Here is a 25,000-nt window from a genome sequence, read left to right as displayed (position 1 = left end):
TAGGAACACATGAAGGGGTTAGCCGTTAGGTGATATGAAGACACAAACTGTTTAGAAGATATGAACACATAGAGGGGTTGGAAGGTATAAAGATATGAAGGGGTTAGGTGGTATGAGATATCTAGGGGTTAGATGATAAGAACACATTAAAGGAATTAGAAGATATAAACACATGTACTGTATGGGTTAGATGATATGAACACATGAAGGGGTTAGATGAAACAAACACGTGAAGAGGTTTGAAGATAGTCACAAATGAAGGGGTTTAATGATATGAACACATGAATGGATTAGAATATATAGATTGGTCAACCTTTGAAGCACAGGTAACGTAGGGTGACAGGCCCTCCTTCCCTGGTAACATTCCAATCACCTAGGCAACCGATGGACAGACAGTCAGACGGACGGAAACACAACAACAAATTTGGTTAACAAATCCTCACAAAAAATATTATGGTAAGAGGGTTAGGGTTAGAGAGAGTTTGAGGCTAAGGGTTAGAGGGTTTTACCCGGTTGAGTTTGATGAGGACACAGGGCTGACCACTCTGGTAACCATAGGAACGATCTTGGAGCCCGGAACATTCCTCCAGCACAGTGCGATTAAACTGACAGGAGCGCTTCGGATGGTTCCTGACCTAGAAAGACAGACGGATTAGAGAGACAGACAGGTTAGCCCTGGAGACCATGTTTACATCATTTCTTAACGGTTTGGCCCCTCCTTTGTGGATTTGTGTTTACGCGCTCAGTAAATTCTACTAAATCCTCCAGAACATTCTCCATAGTGACTGTACCATACCATTTTGCTGTACTGCATTTGGGTCATCCGCTTTTCTGTAAAATCCAAACACACAATATCTGACCGCTTATCGGTGGAGCCATGATTAGTGGTCGGATATATGCGTGGCTGTTGTGTGTAGCTGGGTATTGCGTGCCGTCTGTGTTATATTTTGTTCGTCTCTGTGTTCGGTCTTGTTTTTTATTGACCTTTCTCCCTTTGTCTGTTTAGACCTGCCGAGGGACTAGAGATGCAAATAGACTTAAAGCTATTGGTACGCTGCATCAAATGTTGACATGTCTGTTTTAAACTGTACGTGGTCCCTTCTAAATGTAATCAATTAGAAAAAGGGACAGGTTAGAGAGACAGACAGGTTAGATCCAGAGAAAGAGACGACTTGGAGAGAAAGGTTGGTTAGAGCTACACAAACCGCCTGGTTGGAGATACAGAGAGTGAGACATCGAGGAGATTGGAGGGAAGGTTAGACAGGTTACCCACGAGAGAGACAGATAAGAACTAGAGATACAGACAGGTTAGAGAAACAGAGAGGTTTGACCTTGAGAGACCGACAGGCTAGTGAGACAGACAGGTTGGACCCAGACAGACAGATGGGTTAGAGCGTCAGACCGGTTAGATACTAGCGAAAGAGACAGGTTCGATCTTAAGAGATAGACTGGTTAGTCCTAGAGAGACCGACAGGTTAAAGCAAGAAAGAGACAGGTAAGACCCAAAGAGAGAGACAGGTTAGTCCTAGAGAGAGACAGGGTAGATCTAAAGAGAAGGGCAGATTAGACCTAAAGAGAGAGAGGGAGGATATTGGGAGAGACAAAGGTTAGATCTAGAGAGAGACAGGTTAGATCTAGTGATAGAGACAGGTATGACACAGTGAGACAGACTGACCTCCGCACTGTCCTCTTGAATGAAGAACTGGTCGGGCACACAATCATCGTTGGTCTGAGCCTGATAGATGTCGTTGTACGCTGGGAGAGAGAGCATCAGAGAGACAGTCAGACAGAGAGAGAGAATTGCGATGCAAGCTCCCAGAGGGTTACAATTACACCTGACCTCACTGACGACTTAAACACTATTTACCCTAGCCATCTCTTCTTGATTGTCTCAAAAACTTATGCGGGCATCAGGGACGGCTGTTCTCTGATTAGATCTCGTCTCATAGATTGAACCCATTTGTTCTATGTGAAGAATCTAAATCAAAAGACTGCAACCTAAGCCTTGTTCTCCATCAAGGGTGGGTCCTTGGTCCACTGACCTTTGCAATCTCCATGCTCCGGTCAAGGTGATATTATTTGCGGCTAAGGAATTAGCTTTCACTGTTATGGGGGCAAAACTCAAAACAACGTTCCTATTGGATCGTAACGGCCTCCCCCAGAAGGTTGTTTCTTGACTGACTGCAATTAAAGGATGGATGTCCCAAAACTATTTGAAGCTCAACACAGGGAAAATAGAGCGGATAATCATCAGCCTGAAGAAACAACGGAGACAATTTGTAAATGTCACGCAATCTCCCAAAATTATTGCGCAACAGTATCGCCAGAACTGCATTTTCCCATCTTAGAAACGTTGCTTAAATCCAACCAATTTTAGCCGACACTCATCCACTCGTTTATATATCGTCTACACTAGATATTGTTATGTGCTGTTCTCTGGTTTACTGAATGTCAGCCAGAACCCCTCAGCTCGATTCCTAACCTGAAACAGAAAAAAAACTCGTCAAATTACTCCTGTTCTCTCCTCCCTCCCCTGGTTCCCCATGCATGCCAAGTTTGCTTTAACCTGCCAGCCCTGCTGTCAATTGGCACTGGAGTTATGGTTCACTCCATGTCCTCCATGCCACCAGCCTGTTGGTGTGACAGATGGTGTGATCGGCTCGTATATGCGGCCTAGTGGCGTTGTATCTTCCCATGAGCACTTCTTTAGCAGAACTAGGCTCTGTGACGGTATATATATATATATATATATATATGTGTGTGTGTGTGTGTGTGTGTGTGTGTGTGTGTGTGTGTGTGTGTGTGTGTGTGTGTGTGTGTGTGTGTGTGTGTGTGTGTGTGTGTGTGTGTGTGTGTGTGTGTGTGTGTGTGTGTGTGTGTGTGTGTGTGTGTGTGTGTGTGTTTCTTACGTTCCAGGAAGGTGTCGAGGCTCTGGGCGTGTGCGTCCCACGTCTCTGTGTTCTCAGGAGAGAAGCGGAGTTCAAGCAGCTCTCCTCGAGGACGAATCATTAACCCTGTCGACCCAAACCACCAATCAGCAACCAGTCATCAACCAGTCATCAACCAATCATCAACCCGTCGGTGTGAGAATGTGTGGGTGTGTGGGTATTTGTATGTGTGTTTGTGCGTTGATGTTTGTCTGTGTGTGTGTGTGTGTGTGTGTGTGTGTGTGTGTGTGTGTGTGTGTGTGTGTGTGTGTGTGTGTGTGTGTGTGTGTGTGTGTGTGTGTGTGTGTGTGTGTGTGTGTGTGTGTTTGTTTGTGTACCTGGGGTCACGAGGCGGTCCTGGTTTGTGGGCGTGAAGTCGTCGAGCGTCAGCAGCATGACGTACATGGTGAACACAAACATCCCAGCCAGGAAGAGGTAAAACACCAGGTAGAAGGACAGAATCAGCCCTATAGAGACACACAGATAAAGATATAGGTAAAACACCAGGTAGAAGGACAGAATCAGCCCTATAGAGACACACAGATAGAGATAGAGATAAAACACCAGGTAGAAGGACAGAATCAGCCCTATAGAGACACACAGATAAAGATATAGGTAAAACACCAGGTAGAAGGACAGAATCAGCCCTATAGAGACACACAGATAAAGATATAGGTAAAACACCAGGTAGAAGGACAGAATCAGCCCTATAGAGACACACAGATAAAGATATAGGTAAAACACCAGGTAGAAGGACAGAATCAGCCCTATAGAGACACACAGATAAAGATAGAGGTAAAACACCAGGTAGAAGGACAGAATCAGCCGATAGACACAGAGATAAAGATATAGGTAAAACACCAGGTAGAAGGACAGCAGTAGACCTATAGAGACACACAGATAGAGATAGAACAGGTAGAAGGACAGCACCAGCTCTATAAAGACACACAGATAGAGATAGAACAGGTAGAAGGACAGCACCAGCCCTATAGAGACACACAGGTAGAGAGATAACACCAGACCTATATAGACCCACACCCACACACAGATACTGATAGAACACCAGGTGTCGTGGAAAAAATGCACTTATTTGAGTATGTTTCATCTCGTTGAAGTGGTGGTGTTCTACTTGGATGAAGGTAAGACTCAGAGGATGAATGTAGGAAAACTATTTATTACGTTATGCACTCCGGAATTGGTTCAAGAAGCAACTCTGGAACGAAGGGAATCCTAACGTATAGATCGGTGCGGATTGCATGGTATAGATGTCGCGCCTTTAGGGTCTGATTTATCTCTGAGTTTTCAACCTCCTCAGAGCGGCAGTAGCTCAGCAGGTAGAGCGGGGTTGGCTGGTAGCCACAAGGTTGCTAGTTCGATCCCCGGCTCCTCCTAGCTGAGGGTCGAGGTGTCCCTGAGCAAGGCACCTCACCCTAACTGCCTCCGACGAGCTGGCTGTTGCCTGGCATGGTGGACTCCGCTGTCGGTGTGAGAATGTGTGCATGAATGGGTGAAAGTCAGGCAATATTGTGAAGTTCTTTGGATAAAAGGGCTACATAAATGCAGTCCATTTACCATCCTCTGGTGTTGTTTTTGATGTATGAGCAGAAACTAGTCAGAGCTGGTCAGAACCAGTGTTGGCTCTAATACTGTGACAGGTCCAATGAGGTGGGAATTTTAACCTTAATTGACATCAATGTGTAGGTTGGTTGTGAATATTATTATGGAGGGGCTTTCATGTGATTCTTCTTTTAGACAAACGTGCTTTTACTCAGAACGGTACCTGAGAAATTAGATGTGATTGTGGCGAAGTATTAGGTTAGCGTTAATTTATGGTTCACAGTTAGCATTTGGGGTTAAAGGTTAGGGTTATTGTTTTGAACATTGAATGTGAATGCATTGAGAGTGCATTCAACTATTTTCTCTCTCTCTCTCTCTCTCTCTCTCTCTCTCTCTCTCTGAGTGGACCGCCCACTTTTAACCTACATTCTGTCTGGGAGGGGGAGGGGGAAGTCTGCAACTTATACACACACAATTACACTCAAGCTTGTATTTTCAAGTGGGCAATCCCGCTTTTGTCAATATGGGCGAGAGAGAGAGAGAGAGAGAGAGAGAGAGAGAGAGAGAGAGAGAGAGAGAAATAATACGAGAGAGAGAGAATAGAGAGAGAGACATGGAGAAAGAGTTAGAGAGAGAGACACAGTGAGATAGAAAAGGATAGGAGAGAAAGAGTAAGAGAGATAGGGAGAGAAAGAGAGGGCGAGAGAGAGAGAGAGAGAGAGAGCGTAGAGTGAGAGATCCAGAAAGATGGAGAGAAAGAGAGAGGGAGTACCAGATGTAGACAGATTATAGTCCAATCGAACTCTTCCCTAATCCAGATTAACACAAGCACGCACACACACTCTCACACACATAACCCAAATGAAAAAATAGGTAGTAATGTGTGTGTATGTGTGTGTGTCTGTTTGTGCTTGTGCTTGCGTGTATGTATGTGTGCATATGTGTGTGTGTGTGTGTGCGTATGTGCTTGCGTGCCTGTGTGTGTCTATCCTTAAGTGCTAGTCCAAAATCCAGGCCACAGCAACAGAGGAATTGTGGGTAATATGACGTCTCCGTGTAGCTTATGTAAGCCTGATTCACACGCAGTCCTTCAGCGCGCGCTGCGCAGCGAAGATTGTATGACGATGAAGAGCCAGACACACAGCCCATTCACCGTGATGGACAAACAGAGACCCTCACTCAAATCACTGAGGACACAAAGTCCCATTCAGCCAGCCAGACAGTCAGAACACATCCTGTTGAAACAGTCAAAACACAGTCAACAGAGACAGAACACTTGATTCAGAAACACATTTTTTTTACAGCCTTATGAACAAGTAGCCGGACATGGCCGGACCGATTTCGCAAAGTTGTTTGGTCTTGAATCTCTCAGTTAAATTTTCTATTTCTAAGGGACATTATCATCGCACGCATACCAACAAGCCTCAAGACCTTCAACCAATCAGCGCAAGGAAACGCGGGAAACGTCCGCTGCAGCTATTTTGGTTGTTTCTAAAAAAAAATAGTGCCTCAACGGTGCTGTCAAAGGGCGCGGGGGTGGACAGTCATCGCATCAACCGCCCCCCATGTTAGATACAAAGTGGTGATTGGTACGACCCGTGGCCAGACGCTTACAACCTGACGTAGCAGATGGTTGGCCTCACAGAACCATCTGGGCAGGCGTCCTCTGAGTCTGTTTGGATGGGGCCCGGCACGTTCGAGAAATACTTTGGCAGGTGGTTGGCTGAACCATCTGTCCGTCACGTAGCACGTGGATCACGCGGTTCCTCGTAGGACACTGATTGGTCCGAACCACTGGTGGTTCGGACGCATCACTTGTAGCCTGGCCAGGTTGGGACCTCACGACACCAGCGGCCTTGCAAGGTTAAATGGTCCCCCAGGCTACTTGTGGTCCATACTGGTATCACAGGCATCTATACTGGTAGCCTAGTGGACCATAATGGTAGCCCAGTGGTCCATGCTGGTAATCTAGGCATCCATAATGGGAGCCGAGTGGTCTATACTGGTAGCCCAGTGGTCCAAACTGGTAGCCTAGTGGTCCATAATAGGAGCCTAGTGGAACATACTGGTATTCCACTGGTCCATAATGGTAGTCCAGTGCTGTATTCTTCCATAAACTGTAATTGTAGATTGTGTCATCTTTTAAGATGTCAAACTGAGATGATGCTGTGGTCACTAACGATCCCATGGAACTGCTTGTAAGAGGAGGGTTGCGAGGACCGGTGTCCTCGCAAAATACCCGTCATGGCTCCTGTACCGACATGGCCACCTACTCGTCCCCTGGCTGCCCGGCCTCACCAAGCTGGTTGCTACACACTGGTTGTGTGTTGGTACGTAAGTAAATAGATGTAAATGAACATAAATAAGGTCGGTAGATGTAGACATAGAGACATAATGTCAATTGATGTAGATATAGAGGCATAAGGTCCATAGAGGGAGATACAGATGCATAAGGTCAATAGATACAGATACATAAGGTCAATAAAGGGAGATTCAGATAAATAAGGTCAATAGATACAGATACATAAGGTCAATAAAGGGAGATACAGATACATAAGGTATATATATACAGATAATTGATGTAAATACAGATACATAAGGTCAATAGATGGAGATATAGACACAAAAGGTCAATAGATGGAGATGGAGATACATAAGGTCAATAGATGGAAACATAAGGTCAATAGATGGAGATAGAGAAACATAAGGTCAATAGATGGAGAAACATAAGGTCAATAGATGTTGATAGAGATACATAAGGTCAATAGATGGAGATAGAGATACATAAGGTCAATAGATGGAGATACATAAGGTCAATAGATGTTGATAGAGATACATAAGGTCAATAGATGGAGATAGAGATACATAAGGTCAATAGATGGAGATAGAGATACATAAGGTCAATAGATGGAGATAAGGTCAATATATGTTAACACAGATAAATAAGGTAAACAGATGGAGATACAGGTAATGAAGGCGATGCAGAATCGGACACATAAGGTAGGTAACTGGACCTCACCCCAGCTTTTGGCGGTCCTGCCAAGGAACTCATTGGTCCTGGGGTTCCAGATGTTGTCCCATCCGCCAGCGTCCTTCTGCTGCTCGTCCTTGCCTGACATGGCAGAGCTGGTCTTCAGGATCCACTAGATCGATAGCTCACAGCCAGTGGCCAGTGATTCAATATCAATAAGCTGGAGAACTAACGGCCAGGAGAAAACGATTTGGAGGAAGTGATGTTGGCAAATAAGAGTGAAGAAAATAGATGGAGAAAGAGAGAGAGGGAGAAGAGAGAGGAAAAGAGGGTGAGAGTGAGAGAGGGTGAGAGGCTGAGAGAGAGTGAGAGCCTGCGAGGAGGCTGTAAGTATGTCACCCCCCCCCCCCCCCCACCCCCACCCCCCACACACACACTAGCCAGCCCCACCCCCCTCCCACCCCCACCCTCCACCACGTGACCTCCATCAGACTATGAAATACATCCACTAACCACAAACCTTAATCCCAAATACCCTGTGTGGGGGTCTGTGTTTGAGTGGATATCGGTGTCTCTGGTGATGCATCTATTTGTATCTCAATAATAATATCGATGCGTCTCCATTTAATATAAATATTGATGCAACTATATTTTTATTTATATTGATGCATCTATGCATGAATCTTCATGGGATCTATGTATATTATTGATATATAAATATCCATGGTATCTCTTTTTGTATTGATATTGATGTATCTATACATGCTATTAATATTGATGGTATGATAATAATATTGATGTATCCCTATATTAAATTGTTATTGATGGTATAATATTTAGATTAATGGTATCTATTTATTATTATTGAAGTATCTTTTATGAATGTGATTAATATTGATAAAAGTATATCTTATATTCATATTGAAGGTATCTATATACAATATTAACATTGATGTATCTTTATAATATTAACATGGATCATATCTAGATGCAATATTTACTACACATACCAATCTATATATATTGATACGGATCGTTAGGTGTAGTGTCTCTTTTGGCCACTTGGAGGCAGCCATGTTTTAGACAATATAAATATCATTATAGAGAGTTATATTGAGATGGAATGAATAAAGTTTGACTGTCAACAAAATGTGTATCTTATAATTTATTAAACTATAAAACACATTTACATTATCTATTTTTTTAACTAACTAAACAAAGGCCTTTACATTAATACTTACTATGCAAACACATTTTTTATAATAAATGATTAAACTTAACAACCCAAATGTATAATTTTAATTTATTAAACTAACAATAGAAATCAAATATATATTATTCTTTTTTAAGCAAACTATACAAACCAAATTTATATAATTAATTTATAAAAATAACTACAAACAAAATCAATCATATTATATTTCATATATAATAGTATTAATTTCTGAACTATAAATGTTGGTGATAGCAGACATAAAACATAATTCAAACATATGATATCACCGCGTGTGTGCGTGGGCCTTTGCGCGCACGTGCGTGCGTGTGCATGTTTGTGTGTGCGCGCGTGTGCGTGTTTGTGTGGGTGCGTGTGTGCGCGCGCGTGTGAGTGTGCGCGTGTGCATGTGCACGTGTGTGCGTGTGTGGGTGCACGACGTGTGCCTGTATGTAGGTGTGCGAGATTGCTTGTCTGCATCAGGGTTTGTTGAGCAGGGACCTGAGAGTGTAGTTCTCTCTCTGCAGTTGATTGTTCTTGTCCTGAAGATCTCTGATCTGCAGTTGAAGGACGGCCATCTCCTCCCTGATGGCCAGCTGGAGGTGACTCTTCACCAGGTCCTAGAAGATATGTCATATAATACATAGAATATTTTACATACATACATATATGTACAGTGTTACGATCGTCAAATATTGGGGATAGAGGGGATAACATAAAGCCAACTCAAACAGTGCAGACTCTGGGTGTCTCTGGGAATGTAACATATACTGTATAGACAGTACACATGTATATATATTAGATATAATGTATAATTATTATAATGTATAAACATATATCGATTAATTGTAGCAACCGTTTGAAGCAGCGTATGAAGGTCGCACAGACAATGGCTCTGCATTCGACTCCTGCTTTACTTTGTAATATCCCTTCTCACTGCGTGAGCTGCTGGCTGCTGTCCAGGGAGATCTAACCGGAGCCTACGGTGCCTGACCCGGGCCGCGACCCCGACCGGACACAACTCCCGAGTCAGACCAACGTCGAGGCGCGAGGGGGGGGCGGTCCCGAAGGTCAACCCCTTCTCTGGGGCTCAGCACTTCCGTCACACTAGCTCTCCCCAGCCCTGGAGCTCTTAACTGTGAGAGAACAGCCCCGTCCACCTCCCTCTGGAATCCAGCCCTGCTCTAATCACAGCAGTCCACTTACCACCCCCCCCCCCCCCCCCCCCGAGGGGATTAACGGCAGGCGGGTACAGGACCTACACAGAGTAAATAATGGAGTGCAGGAGGCTCACTCTGAGGCGGCTTCTATTGTGCTTCTGTTGTTCCGTTGTTGCTTATTGTTCGCTGATCCGATCCTCGTCCTTTGTTGTTCTCGGCAGCCATGAACCCCGCCTGTGGTAAAGACGGGCCGCTCTCCCCGACCCAAATCGAGGACAACGGTTCCTCGGGTGTTCAACGGCAGAGTGAGAGATGCGTTGTGACACTCGTGACACTGTGACGCCGCGGTTGATGGGGACCCCGATGAGCACTTCTGTCCGTCCCTTCAGATGTTCTGTGTGCGCTGTGAGCCGGGCAGAGGACCAGGGGGACCGAGGACTCTGTGCTTGACTACGGTCGACCAGGGGAGGCCTTTTGGAGGAGATCAACTCACGGACGTCTCCAGGGCCACCACATAGTGCTACCACCGTCGGTATATTGTTTCTCTTGCGACAAATGTACTTGTTGTAAGTCGCTTTGGATAAAAGCGACTGCTAAATGTTAATACTATGATACTGTAAAAACTAGGGTATTCCAGGATCGGTCCTCAGAAGAGTTGGCCGACCAGCTAGTGAAGTTATTCACCAATCTATTCAACCCATCCTTATCCCAACCAGTCTGCAGTCCTCCATTCTGCTTCCAACGGTCCCCAAGTGTCCCCGAACCACAGTTCCCTGTTCCATCACCTGCCTGCATGACCTTGCTCTGTGCCACTGACCTCCATCATCGGGAGGGGCTTCAAGCAGCTGGTCCGAACACACATCTGTTCCACCCCTTCCTGTCGCCGTGGACTCACTGTTAATCCGCATACCGCCTCCAACCGATGTACAGATGACACAATCTAATAATTGTGTCATCTATAATTCCCTGAGTTATACGGTGCATTTCATCGCTAAAACACTTTGAGACTTTGACTGTGATATATACATTATTTATACACTCATACATATATAAACATAGAGTGAGAGCGTGAGAGAAAGAGAGAGCGTGAGAGAAAGAGGGCGTGAGAGAGAGAGAGCATGAGAGAGAGAGAGAGAGAGAGAGAGAGAAAGAGGGCGTGAGAGAGAGAGAGAGAGCATGAGAGAGAGAGAGAGAGAGAGAGAGAGAGAGAGAGAGAGAGAGAGAGAGAGAGAGAGAGAGAGAGAGAGAGAGAGGGTGAGAGAGTGAGAGAGCGTGAGAGAAAGAGGGCGTGAGAGAGAGAGCATGAGAGAGAGAGAGAGAGAGAGAGAGAGAAAGAGGGCGTGAGAGAGAGAGAGAGAGCATGAGAGAGAGAGAGAGAGAGAGAGAGAGAGAGAGAGAGAGAGAGAGAGAGAGAGAGAGAGGTGAGAGAGTGAGAGAGCGTGAGAGAAAGAGGGCGTGAGAGAGAGAGCATGAGAGAGAGAGAGAGAGAGAGCTTGAGAGAAAGAGGGCGTGAGAGAAAGAGAGAGCATGAGAGAGAGAGAGAGAAAGAGAGAGAGAGAGAGAAAGAGAGGGGGGGGGGGGGGGGAGAACAAGGGGGAGAACCAGGGAGGAAGGCAGGGAGAGACGGAGCAGAACAGTTCAATTACATGAAGTTTATACACTCATACATATATAAACATAGAGTGAGAGCGTGAGAGAAAGAGAGAGCGTGAGAGAAAGAGGGCGTGAGAGAGAGAGAGCATGAGAGAGAGAGAGAGAGAGAGAGAGAAAGAGGGCGTGAGAGAGAGAGAGAGAGCATGAGAGAGAGAGAGAGAGAGAGAGAGAGAGAGAGAGAGGGTGAGAGAGTGAGAGAGCGTGAGAGAAAGAGGGCGTGAGAGAGAGAGCATGAGAGAGAGAGAGAGAGAGAGCTTGAGAGAAAGAGGGCGTGAGAGAAAGAGAGAGCATGAGAGAGAGAGAGAGAAAGAGAGAGAGAGAGAGAAAGAGAGGGGGGGGGGGAGAACAAGGGGGAGAACCAGGGAGGAAGGCAGGGAGAGACGGAGCAGAACAGTTCAATTACATGAAGTCCTACCATGGCCTGTTGGATCTTGGTATCGATGGTGTTCAGGTCCAGACCAGCATCACTGTAAGACGCGTGACGCGCGCGCACACACACACACACACACACACACACACACACACACACACACACACACACACACACACACACACACACACACACACACACACACACACACACACACACACACACACAGAAGCACCAACAGTCAGTCTTCTGCCATCTGGGGTCCATGTCAGCCTCCTGAGGGCCAATTGTTACCTCATCACAGCGTAGCTCCGCCCACTGGGCGGTGACATCACAGGAGAATCATGGCCCCGCCCACTGGGCGGTGACATCACAGGAGGGGTAGCGTTGGTAGGGTTAGAGTTTATTGGGTTGGTAGGGTTAAGTCCAAGGTTAGTAGGGTTAGGGTTAGTAGGGTTAAGGTTAGTACTGTTTGCAGGGTTAGGGCTAGTCGGGTGAAGGTAAGTAGGGTTAGTAGGGTTAAGTCCAAGGTTAGCAGGGTTAAGGTTAGCAGAGCAATTAGGGTTAGTCGTGTTAGGGCTAGGGTTAGTCGTGTTAGTAGGGTAAAGGCGAGTAGGTTTAAGGTCAATGCTAGAAGGGTTAAGGTCAAGGCTAGTAAGGTTAAGGTTAGTCGTGTTAGGAGGGTTCCTAGTGTTAGTAGGTTTAGTAGGGTTAAGGTTAGTAGGGTTTAAGTTGGTAGGGTTAAGGTTAGTAGGGTTTAAGTTGGTAGGGTTAAGGTTGGTAGGGTGAGTAAGGTTCGTAGGGTAAGTAGGATCAAGGTTAGCAGGGTTAAGGTCAAGGTTAGAAGGGTTAAGGTTGGCAGGGTGGGTAGGGTTAGGGTTAAGGTTAGTCAAGGGAGGAAGTTGATGCGGGGACTTCCTGTCGAGTGGAGCCGGTGTGGCGCCGGGCCAGGACTCCCTGACCCCTCTGACCTTTCCCTGACCCCTCAGCTCCACTGACGGGCACTGGGCGGTGGGTGTGGTCAGACACCGCAGAACACTGCGGGGGATTGGAGGGGTGTTTGGGGGGCGGGGCCGTGAAGGAGAAGGCGGGACTTCCTTTGCCCGCTCCAGCACTGAGATGATGTCCTTCACGCTTCCAAACATATCTGACCAATCAGCTTTGTCCATCCAACTAATCAAGTTGATGCAATCTGATACCGATCACAACGTCTCTCCTGTGGTCGGCCAATGGCAGTCGTCCTGCGAGAGCTTATCCACTTTTTTTTGTTCTTTTAAACCGTATATAGCGATCACAAATAGTCCACTTGTTTAGTTTTAACCGACCATGTGCAGCGATCAGAAAATAGTCCACCAGTTGGGTTCAGTCGGACCAGATTTAGCAATCACAAATATTCCACTGCTTTAGTTCTGTCCGAACCAGTTGCAGTGATCACAGGTAATCCACGAGTTTAGTAGTCAGACCAGATGCAGCGAGCAAAAACAATCCCCTGCTTTAATCGTCAGACCAGATGCAGTGATCAAAGGTAATCCACTAACTGAGTCGTCAGACCAGTTGCAGTGACCACAGGTAAATCCACGAGTTTTGCAGCCAGACCAGATTCAGCAATCAAAGATAATCCCCTAGTTTAGAAGTCATGCCAGATACAGCAATCACATGTAGTCCCCTTGTTAGATAATCAGACCAGTCGCAGCAATCACATGTAGTCCTCTGGTTAGATAGTCAGACCAGACGCAGCAATCCCAGATAATCATCTAGCTGGGTTGAGAGGTCAGATGCAGCGATCACAGAGCCTTCCCACACGCTGACTTCCTCTTTTGTGATTGGTCCAAATACATTCCAACTGTCCCTGTGCCGCATGGGTCAGCCAATAGGAGAGTTGCTCCCACTCGCAAAAAAACGTGACTTTCGTGTCAAAAACCTCCTTGTTCCCACGACAACCCCTCACACACTGGCTGCCTGTCAGTCTACAATACATATTGTATTACTTGTAGAAGTTGAACGCAGAACAAACACTAACACAAACCAACACACACTAATACACACCACCACACACTTATACAACATAACCTGTCAATTAGATTGTATATAAAACAGAGAGAGCTAGGACAGCATGTTTAAATGAAAGAATACTTACCTCTAGTTTTATTCTTATTGTTTTTAATCTATGATGGTGTTTTACCTGGTTTCCGCTGAAATGCTGAACATGGTGTGGTCGAGTATGGACACTGTTTGGCTGGGGTTGAACAAACCATCTTCAGGTCGGCGGAGACACACTCGCTCAGACTGTGGAGAGAGGGAAGAGAGAGGGACACACATTTGCTGATTCCATCCAGTTCCAACAGTTAATCATCATCATCATCATCATCATCATCATCATCAAACTTTATGGCCGACTCCAACGTCCAAATAGACATACAATCACATACAGTACATAAAACAAACATGCAGTGTAAAAGGCCTTATGTCACCTGATATTAATTATTATTATTATTATTATTATTATTATTATATTGACCATCTGGTAACCACACTACCACAACCTCGATGGTGACGGCACTACCATTATCCCCATGGCCACCACTTTAACAGCATGACCATTACAATGAGACCATCACCACAGTGACAGCAGCACCATCACCATGACAACCGGACAATCACCACAGTGACACAATCGTATGGCGTGTGTGCATATGTATATGTGTGCGTGTTTACATTTTCATATGAAAACAGGTGTAAGATTATATGGAAACATTTGTGTGTTTGCATGTGTATACATATACGTGTCTGTGTGTACGCATGTGTGGTACCTGAGCATTGGTGTCCAATTGGAGAACAGGGATATTGAGTAGCCGTGGTGGCAGAGCGGAGTCCTCTATTGGCTGGATAGAGTCAAGAAGGGGCAGCCCGATTGGCTGCAGGCCTCTGAATGGTCTCATATCCGTTTTGATTGGTCTCTGGGCGAGAACATGAAGCCCCTCCCCTTTCCGTAGAGGAAGCTGACGGATGATGTCCAGGGACTCCAGTGAGTGGGCGTGTCTCATGCTTTCCATCATCCTCCTAAGCCCCGCCCCCTCTTCACTCTCCAGGAAGTCCCTGCAAGTCCATCGCCCGCGGCAATAGGGCTCCGCCCGCCCAGTGGCCAATCGGATCACTCTGAAACGTGAGGCGCTCCGGAGGAGGGAGGAGCTACTTGGCTGGGAGGAGTTTCCCTGAGAGCTGCAACCAGATTGGCCGGCCAGTGTCCCAGCATAGTCTGATGTCACACTGATGACCTCGAAGCTTCTCCTAGTGACGCTCATCCTAACACGCACACAATTTGTGTCGGACACACACGCAAACACAACCTCGGTTTCTCTCTCTGACAAACACACACAGACACACACACACACAAGCAGTGTATCACACACTCTCACACAAACACATCTGCACACACACAAACACAAACACACACAATCTCTCACACACACACACACACACACACACACACGCTGTCTCTGTCCTTTACTCGCACACACTTTCTCTATCTTTGTCTCTTCTTCTTTCCCTCACAAACACAAGCACACTAACAGATACTGACAGACACTTGCTAGCGGTCTGTGTGTCTCTCTCTCTTTCTCTCTCTCACACACTCTTGCACACACACTCAAACACACCAACACATACTGAGCCACACTAACTAGCTGTCTATGTCTCTCTCTAGCTCTCTCTCTCTCTCTCTCTCTCTCTCTCTCTCTCTCCCCCCTCTCTCTCTCTCGTCAACAGCCTTCTCAGGTCCCAAGATTGACGTCCCGTCCAGACAATACCTCCTTTGTGCAAAAGTGCAACTCAGGGTGACCAGATGAAACTTTCCACTTTTCTCTCCCGTCTCGGTCCCTCTTCCCCTCTCTCGATGTGTTCTCCTCCGTCCTGTTCTCAACGGCATAGAACCAAACAATGATAATTAAGGACTTTATAGCCTAAGTAAAACATTCCGTGCCGTTCCGCTCCTGGCGGCGCCCGGGCTGATCCACGCCGACGGACATTCCTACTGTGACGTCAGCTGGCTGCAGGGAACGCTCCGCACAGCGTGGCTGGAGAGAGAGGGAGACGGCCATATCCCCAGCTTCATAATCAGCAGTCTTGATCGTCCCCTTTGCTTCTTTTGAGTACAGACTATAAAGTATAGACTGTTGAGTAAGGAGTGTAAAAAACCCAGACTGCTTAATAATAATAATAATAATACATTTAATTTAGAGGCGCCTTTCAAGACACCCAAGGTCACCTTACAGAGCATATAGTCATCATTCAAAACTATGTAAAACAGACTAGGAATAAAAGGAAAACAGAGGTTAAACATGAATAATAATATTAGACTGCTTAGACTGTTGAGTATAGACGTTATAAAGTATAGACTGTTTGGACAGTTGAGTGTAGACTATAAAGTATAGACTGTTGAGTAAGGAGTGTAAAAAACCCAGACTGCTTAGACTGTTGAGTATAGACGTTATAAAGTATAGACTGTTTGGACAGTTGAGTGTAGAGTATAAAGTATAGACTGTTGAGTAAGGAGTGTAAAAACCATAGACTGCTTAGACTGTTGAGTGTATGCATAGATGATAGACCATTGAGTACAGACTGAATAGACTGTGAGTCATGGCCAGTGATTCCCAACCGTCTCAAACTTTAGGTTTACTACTCAATTGTCATCAAGACCTTTCGTGGACCACCTCATACGAAACAGTAAAAAACATATAAATTAAAATGTAGTGGTTGAAGAAAAAAGTGAAAAGGGTTTGGTTAGGGTTAGCCCCCTTTTTTCACAATTATAACTGCAAGAATGCAAGGCAATGATCAGTGGGAAACGGTGGAAAAGATTAAAGATTATGCTCCAAGTGTTTTGACAAAAAAAACACACAAATTAACTAGCTAGATTAACAGTAATCTGAAACATAACACTTGAAAACATATTATGGAACACACAAAGGTTGGCACTATGTCTGAAATACAAGGCATAATACTATCTTTACTTTAGAATAAGAACAGTGTATTTATTTTCCATTATAAATGTTTCTTTATATTTTATTGTCAATATATTTTTCGTGTACCACTAGTATAGACTGTGTATAGACACAAGTATAGACTGTTGAGAATATAAACCATATCCAGCATGGACTGTTGAGTACAGATTTATAAAGTATAGACTTGAGTATAGACTGTTGGGTATAGGCTGTTGAGTATATACTGTATAGACTGTTGAGTATAGACTGAATAGACTGTTGAGTAGATAGTTGAGTATATACTGTATTGACTGTTGAGTAGAGATTGTATAGACTGTTGAGTAGACCGAATAGACTGTTGAGTAGAGATAGTTCAGTATATACTGTATAGACTGTTTAGTATAGACTGTATAGACTGTTGAGCAGAGATTGTTGAGTATAGACTGTGTAGAGTATAAACAATATCGAGTATAGAATTTTGAATATGGACCCATATAAAATGGAGACTGCATAGACTATCAGTTGTAATAAAGGCATCAGAGGAACTACATTCTAGTCTCGAGTCTAGAGTGAACCACCTAAAGGCCTTTAGAGGAACTACATTCTAGTCTCGAGTCTAGAGTGAACCACCTAAAGGCCTTTAGAGGAACTACATGCGACCACAAGTTTACCTGACATCTTCTCTATCATCCCTCCATCATTCTGACCCTCTTTCATCCCTCCATCATTCTCTCTCCCCTCTATAAACCTTTCATTATTCTGCTGGTTTTCTGACATAAATTGCTGCTTTAAAGATCAAAATGTAATAAAATTGTTTTATTATTTATATTTGCTTATTCCAACATGAAATATTAAACATAGAGTCTTCACAATAAATCACAGATCAATCATACAGTACATATTTTTTATGTTTCTACTAGCATGTCTAGCCTGGTTACGTGGCTATGTGTGCTAGCATGGCTTTTTCGCTCACTGGGACATCCTGTGGTTGTCATGATTTTTGTGTGTTATGGGGCGGTGATGTCATGATGGGGGCGTGTTATGGGGCGGTGATGTCATGATGGGGGCGTGTTATGGGGCGGTGATGTCATGATGTAGGCGTGTTATGGGGCGGTGATGTCATGATGGGGGCGTGTTATGGGGCGGTGATGTCATGATGTAGGCGTGTTATGGGGCGGTGATGTCGTGATGGGGGCGTGTTATGGGGCGGTGATGTCATGATGGGGGCGTGTTATGGGGCGGTGATGTCATGATGGGGGCGTGTTATGGGGCGGTGATGTCATGATGGGGGCGTGTTATGGGGCGGTGATGTCATGATGGGGGCGTGTTATGGGGCGGTGATGGCGTGATGGGGGCGTGTTATGGGGCGGTGATGTCATGATGGGGGCGTGTTATGGGGCGGTGATGTCATGATGGGGGCGTGTTATGGGGCGGTGATGTCATGATGGGGGCGTGTTATGGGGCGGTGATGTCATGATGGGGGCGTGTTATGGGGCGGTGATGTCATGATGGGGGCGTGTTATGGGGCGGTGATGGCGTGATGGGGGCGTGTTATGGGGCGGTGATGTCATGATGGGGGCGTGTTATGGGGCGGTGATGTCATGATGGGGGCGTGTTATGGGGCGGTGATGTCATGATGGGGGCGTGTTATGGGGCGGTGATGTCATGATGGGGGCGTGTTATGGGGCGGTGATGTCATGATGGGGGCGTGTTATGGGGCGGTGATGTCATGATGGGGGCGTGTTATGGGGCGGTGATGTCATGATGGGGGCGTGTTATGGGGCGGTGATGTCATGATGGGGGCGTGTTATGGGGCGGTGATGGCGTGATGGGGGCGTGTTATGGGGCGGTGATGTCATGATGGGGGCGTGTTATGGGGCGGTGATGGCGTGATGGGGGCGTGTTATGGGGCGGTGATGTCATGATGTGGGCGTGTTATGGGGCGGTGATGTCATGATGGGGGCGTGTTATGGGGCGGTGATGGCGTGATGTGGGCGTGTTATTGGGCGGTGATGGCGGTGCGCTATATGAAGGAGATGTGGCGGTCATCTGGGACGCCGTACAGATGTTTGTTCTTCTCAAACAGCTCAGAGAGCGCCTCCATGTATTTACCATGAAGAACATCTATGTCTTCACTACTGGGGGACGGAGCCTGGACCACTGAGATAGGCTCACCAACTATGGAGAGGGACGGACGGAGAGAGAGAGGGGGGGAGAGAGAGAGAGAGAGAGAGAGAGAGAGAGAGAGAGAGAGAGAGAGAGAGAGAGAGAGAGAGAGAGAGAGAGAGAGAGAGAGAGAGAGAGAGAGAGAGAGAGAGAGAGAGAGAGAGAGAGAGAGAGAGAGAGAGAGAGAGAATCAAGGACAAGCTAACACTTAGCTATAATTGTTTAGATGTGATGTGATATAGTTGTACCTATGGTGTGAATGGATTTCCTGTAGGGCATGAGGCCAAAGCTGTATTGAAACACTCCTCTGGCATGGAACAGAGGTAGAGAAACTCCCATAATGCACTGCAGCCGCTCCTGGGTACAAACAAACATAATATAGTATAACATTTAATACAAATACACTGATATACTCGATATATTATCCCACATATTAAATGGCCACTGACTAAAGAAATCGATAATTTGACCAAATATGACTGAAAATATGAAACTATTTTATCAATACAAAACATATTTCATTGATTCCGAGAAAAAAGCAATAATATATAATAACAATATATGAATAATCATATTAGTACAATATATAAATAATATCATACAATAAGAATTATTACCTGAAGTGAACGCAGAGAAGAGCCACTGGGGTTGGGAACCTGGTCAAACAGCTCATTCTCCCCGAAGGAAAACACAGGAACCAGATGAGCTCTGTACACACACACACACACACACACACACACACACACACACACACACACACACACACACACACACACACACACACACACACACACACACACACACACACACACACACACACACACACACACACACACACACACACCTTTCAGACACCTCTAAGATATACCATCCCTGCATCCCTCCTATCAGGTACCTCCAATAGGTTCCACCCACCCGTGTTTGAGCGCCAACTTGATGAAGCCCTTCCTCTTGAGAAGCTGAAAAAAGACACACTGTTAAAAACAACCCCATCATCCTTCTGTCATGCATTCATCAATCATCCATCAACCACTCATCCATCTATCATCCAGCCCCATTGTATTCTAACACAGTGTTCCTATTGGCAAACAGAGACTTTAAAGCTGACTTTGCACCACGGTGAAGGTTGGGGGTTTATTGGTGAATCAAGGATAATAAAATGAACGATAATTTGGTCTCACCTCGCTCTCCTGTAAGATTAGAGTTGATTGGTTTGTTTAAAGACCTGCAAAGTGAGAGTTAATTGTTAACTCTCTGACCTTTAAGTGTCAGAGAAGCTTTAGGTCTAGCACACCTCCCTCGGACGTGGACATCTACCACTGCCCTGATGGAGATAGCCAAACCCCACCACACACACACACGCACACGCATACACACACACACACACACACACACACACACACACACACACACCTTGATGACCTTGTAGGTCATCATCACTCAAATAGTGGCCAAGATTATTCACCCTCTCTCGGATGATGCAATCAACAACAACCACTGCCAAGAAGGAGCTGTGAATATACTATGGTGTCTTACTATTAAGTGGCTGAGAAGCTTAGCCCTCTCTTGGAAGCTGCCATCAACATCAACCGCTGCCAAGACGGAGCTCCACGCACAGTGCAGAGTGGGAAATGTTCACTGGCTGCTTGGCAGACACTGGCAAAAACATCGGGTTTTGCTCCTGTTTTCTCTAAATTAGTCTTATTTTAGTAACAGCGACAAAAAGGCATGGATTACTCGGTTGAAAATCTAATCCAACACATAATACCACTTTTTAAGTGGTATTATGTGTTGGATTAGATTTATATATATGTATATATGTATATATATATATATATATATATATATATAATCCAACACATAATACCACTTTTTAAGTGGTATTATGTGTTGGATTAGATTTATATATGTATATATATATGTATATATATATATATATATTATATATATATATATACACACATGCGAGTTGGTTGTGAGTTGGTTGTTTTCTGAAACCTCACCGCTAGATGGCACTAATGGTGTGTAATTCTACACATTGCAAATAGAGGCAAGTAAGTTTGGCCTGGGGCAACATTCTTTCTAAAGGAGTGGAAGGCGGCTCAGAAGATGTAGATGTAGATGTAGATGTGGAAGCATAACCTCAAATAAAGGTAGTTTTCACCCATGAAATCTGTAGATTTGGTCTGGTTCAGTGGCGTAGTTGCTACTTTGTAGCATTTCTCATTTGGTTTGGTTTGCATACACAAAGGACTTTGTCCAACGAGGCTAGCAATGTACACACTGATCAATAGACGGCCTGCCTATTGGACAGTAAATCAGAGGGGATCTCATAAGCTTTCTTTTTGCGGACATGGATGCACTTGCGGACCGCAAACCCTGTCTTCAGGCGGACCAGAGTCTGTTTGTTTAGTCCGCCCCAGAGTTCGGTCGAGTTCACACCCCCTTAAACAAACAGTACTATCGGTCAACCCACGTATGATTACAAGTTTATCCATACCAATCTCCCTTACTCAGACGGAGTGCTCATCCAATACTTTTTGATGAATCATTGTTCTAAGTTACATAGGCCATCTAAGAATCAGGCCTACTTGTTAATTAGTCAAATCTTATGTTGTAGTGTGTTTGGTGAAATAAAATATCATTGAATTGCTGTCTTATTTCATGAGGACAATTGTATTACTATTATTATCATTACTTTTGTTATAATTATTATAATTTTTTAATAAATTATAACATTTTCAGCACCAAGCGATGTCCCCAGCTCCAGGCCTACGAACTGTTTCAGCATCACATCATGGTTGAGGCTAGCTGTTTATCAACCTTAGCCTTCATCGCCCCTCATAAGGATCTGGATGGAAACAAAACTCTAGGTGATGGTCATTTGAGAGTTAAATGGTGAGCTTAAAACCCTGTAAAGTGAGTTAATCTGTTTATTTTGAGACCTGTACAGTGATTGAATTGGTCTGATTAGAAACCTGTAAGGTGAGGGTATATTGGTTTGTTTAGAGACTTGTAAGGTGCGTTAATTGGTCTCTTTAGAGTTCTGTAAGGTGAGAGATGATTGTTTGTTTAAGTGAGTTAATTGTTTCGTTAAGTTAATATGAGTTAATTGATCCGTTTGGAATAGAGAACTATTACGTGAGTTAATTGGTTCGTTTTGAGACCTGTAAGTTGAGAGTTAATTGGTTAGTTACAGCCCTGTAACGTGAGTTAATTGGTTAGTTACAGCCCTGTACCGTGAGTTAATTGGTTAGTTACAGCCCTGTACCGTGAGTTAATTGGTTAGTTACAGCCCTGTATCGTGAGTTAATTGGTTAGTTACAGCCCTGTATCGTGAGTTAATTGGTTAGTTACGGACCTGTAACGTGAGTTAATTGGTTAGTTACAGCCCTGTACCGTGAGTTAATTGGTTAGTTACAGACCTGTAATGTGAGTTAATTGGTTAGTTACAGCCCTGTACCGTGAGTTAATTGGTTAGTTACAACCCTGTACCGCGAGTTAATTGGTTAGTTACGGACCTGTAACTTGAGGGCTCCAGGTCGAGCGTCCAGGGCTTCGGGAGCTCCCCCTATTGCCAGGACAGCAACATGACCTCCCTCCGGACGAGACAGCAGGTAGGACAGACTGTTCTTACAGCTGGACACTAAGCCTAGAGAGACAGACAGGTAGTCACCACACCGAGAGACAAAGATAGGTACACACTAAACCGAGAAAGACAGACAAACAGGACAGACTTTACTTGCAGCTAAACCAATAGACTCCTTACAGCTAGACACTAGGCCTAGAGAGACAGACAGGTAGACACTAGACCTAGAGAGTGAGAGACCGATAGACCCTTGATCTAGAGACACAGACAGGTATGACAGACTGGACTAACAGCTAGACAGTAGGCCTCAAGAGACAGACAGGTAGATACTAGACCTAGAGCGTGAGAGACAGATAGACCCTTGATCTAGAGACACAGACAGGTAGGACAGACTGGACTAACAGCTAGACACTAGGCCTAGAGAGACAGACAGGTAGACACTGGACCTAGAGAGTGAGAGACCGATAGACCCTTGATCTAGAGACACAGACAGGTAGGACAGACTGGACTAACAGCTAGACAGTAGGCCTAAAGAGACAGACGGGTAGACGGCAGACTGACCTCCAGTCATGATGTAGTCCCTGAAGAGAGGCACTCTGAACCAGAAGGGCAGCATGAGGAGGTGAGGCTTCAGCCCGGGGAACAGAGCGGAGAACCCCGTCGCCTCGGTGCAGAAGTTACCGAACGCGCCCGCGACCAGCACCCCTACGCAGAGAACAATACACATGACTATACTGGTAATATACTACTTTAATACTATACTACTCCCAGCCCTAGACAGAGGACAATACACATGACTATACTGGTAATATACTACTTTAATACTATTCTAGTACTACTCCCAGCCCTAGACAGAGAACAATACACATGACTATACTAGTACTGTACTACTATACTAGAAATGCTAACTAACATTGTAGAAGTATTATGGGTATAGTCACCATGGGGATGGAAGCCAAATATGTAGTTGTGTCTCGGATCCAAGTCTGTCGTTTTCACCAACTAGAGGCGGACAGGTGGAGACAGACAGACACAAAGGCAGAAAAAAGAGTTACACAGAAAGTCAGACAGTTGACGAGACAAACTTATAGACAGGCAGACAAAAAGAGACAGACCAGACAAAAAGAAAGACAAACAAGACAGACCAGACAAACAGAAAGACAAACAAGACTGAACAAACAAGTTGCTCTTAAACAAACTGGTGAAATATGAACCCAAACAAACGCAAACACACACAGAGTGAAAAGTGTGCGTTTGTAGTTACAGAGAGGGGGAAATAGTCCCTGAAGTGATGCCATATTCGCCAATTTCTGGTCCACTGTGACCTTCGACCTCCAGAGACAGGCGTGTCGAAGTCCAGCCACAGCCAACCAGCATACAGTACGGCCAGAACCCACCAATCAGAGAGGGCCAAGATAATAAAGCCTGCGAGACAGAACTGGGCTGAGAGAGAGAGAGAGGGAAAGTTCATGATATAACTCCGTAGTTACTCTGGTTTATACATCAGTAGTTCATGTGGTGAATCACTCAAGAGTCAATCTGGTTTATAACTCAGTAGTTAATCTGGTAATCAACTGGTGAATCAGACTCAGACACACACACACACACACACACACACACACACACACACACACACACACACACACACACACACACACACACACACACACACACACACACACACACACACACAGAGTGAATAGTGCGTGTGTGCGTGCGTGTGCAGAAATTGGGAAATAGTCCCTTAAAGGCACCCAGTGCAACTTTATGTAAACATTCAATGAAAAATAAACATTCAATTTCTAGTCTTTTTTACACGTAGTAAGTTTCAATAACTCCATACCATTACATATCGACATTCAAGGAGCAAAGATGAGACGTCGTTGTGTGGTGAGAACTGATAGAAAATCGTAAACAACAACAATCGCCGGTGGGGAGAAGCCATTTTTCCATTGACTGGAAGCATGGACATGACTGGAAGCCTGCTTTATTTATTGTAGGTTACAAAAAATAAAGAAAATGGCGGCATTGTTGTTATCGATTTTCTATCAGTTCTCACCACACAACGACGTCTCATCTTTGCTGCTTGAATGTCGGTATGTAATGGTATGGAGTTATTGAAACTTACTACGTGTAAAAAAGACTAGAAATTGAATGTTTATTTTTAAGCCTTGAAAGTTGCACTGGGTGCCTTTAAGTGATCACATATTGTCCGGTTCCTCATCTGCAGAGACAGACAGACGTGCAGACACGCAGAAATACATACAGACTGCGGGACAGAGAGCCAGACAGAAAGATAAAGAGACAGACACGCTGACAGAGATACAGACACGCATCTAGATGACAGAGAGACAGACAGGCGCGCAGACAGAGAAACGGATAGGCAAGACAGACCGACAGGCAGTAGTGACAGAC

General features: G+C 45.0%; 2 protein-coding genes and 1 long non-coding RNA gene across 5 annotated transcripts in view; all 3 read right to left on the bottom strand.

The window, feature by feature from the left end:
• Positions 1 to 17,562, bottom strand: part of atp1b2a (ATPase Na+/K+ transporting subunit beta 2a) — a 19,639-nt gene extending 2,077 nt beyond the window's left edge. The window contains exons 1-7 of one of the 3 annotated variants that reach the window (XR_009529995.1): positions 17,461 to 17,562; positions 16,256 to 17,408; positions 14,662 to 15,989; positions 14,034 to 14,137; positions 11,897 to 11,948; positions 7,504 to 9,288; positions 3,499 to 3,694 (exon numbers count right to left, since the gene is read on the bottom strand). Coding sequence is in view for 1 of the 3 variants with exons in the window: in XM_060077184.1 (XP_059933167.1) it covers positions 314 to 373; positions 510 to 635; positions 1,676 to 1,755; positions 2,910 to 3,014; positions 3,266 to 3,394; positions 7,504 to 7,603 (600 nt within the window). In the remaining 2 variants the exon portion in view is untranslated. The other 2 variants (XM_060077184.1, XR_009529994.1) reach the window with 2 other exon arrangements.
• A 69-nt stretch (positions 17,563 to 17,631) lies between these two features.
• mogat3a (monoacylglycerol O-acyltransferase 3a) overlaps positions 17,632 to 25,000 on the bottom strand; it is a 7,769-nt gene continuing 400 nt past the window's right edge. The window contains exons 2-10 of the mRNA XM_060077193.1: positions 23,850 to 24,028; positions 23,527 to 23,587; positions 23,147 to 23,290; positions 22,518 to 22,648; positions 19,912 to 19,955; positions 19,614 to 19,704; positions 19,245 to 19,353; positions 18,846 to 19,008; positions 17,632 to 18,045 (exon numbers count right to left, since the gene is read on the bottom strand). Coding sequence (XP_059933176.1) covers positions 18,854 to 19,008; positions 19,245 to 19,353; positions 19,614 to 19,704; positions 19,912 to 19,955; positions 22,518 to 22,648; positions 23,147 to 23,290; positions 23,527 to 23,587; positions 23,850 to 24,028 — 914 coding nt within the window. The 3' untranslated portion in view covers positions 17,632 to 18,045; positions 18,846 to 18,853. The remainder of the gene's footprint in view (positions 18,046 to 18,845; positions 19,009 to 19,244; positions 19,354 to 19,613; positions 19,705 to 19,911; positions 19,956 to 22,517; positions 22,649 to 23,146; positions 23,291 to 23,526; positions 23,588 to 23,849; positions 24,029 to 25,000) is intronic.
• LOC132475866 (uncharacterized) lies at positions 21,929 to 22,511 on the bottom strand. The gene is made up of 2 exons (XR_009530007.1): positions 22,358 to 22,511; positions 21,929 to 22,163 (listed from the first exon to the last, which is right to left on the bottom strand). It is a non-coding gene; the product is annotated as an uncharacterized LOC132475866 (long non-coding RNA).

This window comes from Gadus macrocephalus, chromosome 17, assembly GCF_031168955.1.
Source record: "Gadus macrocephalus chromosome 17, ASM3116895v1".
NCBI classification, from domain to species: Eukaryota; Metazoa; Chordata; class Actinopteri; order Gadiformes; family Gadidae; genus Gadus; species Gadus macrocephalus.
Note: the sequence above shows the minus strand (reverse complement) of the source record. Positions and strands in the feature narration are given on the sequence as shown.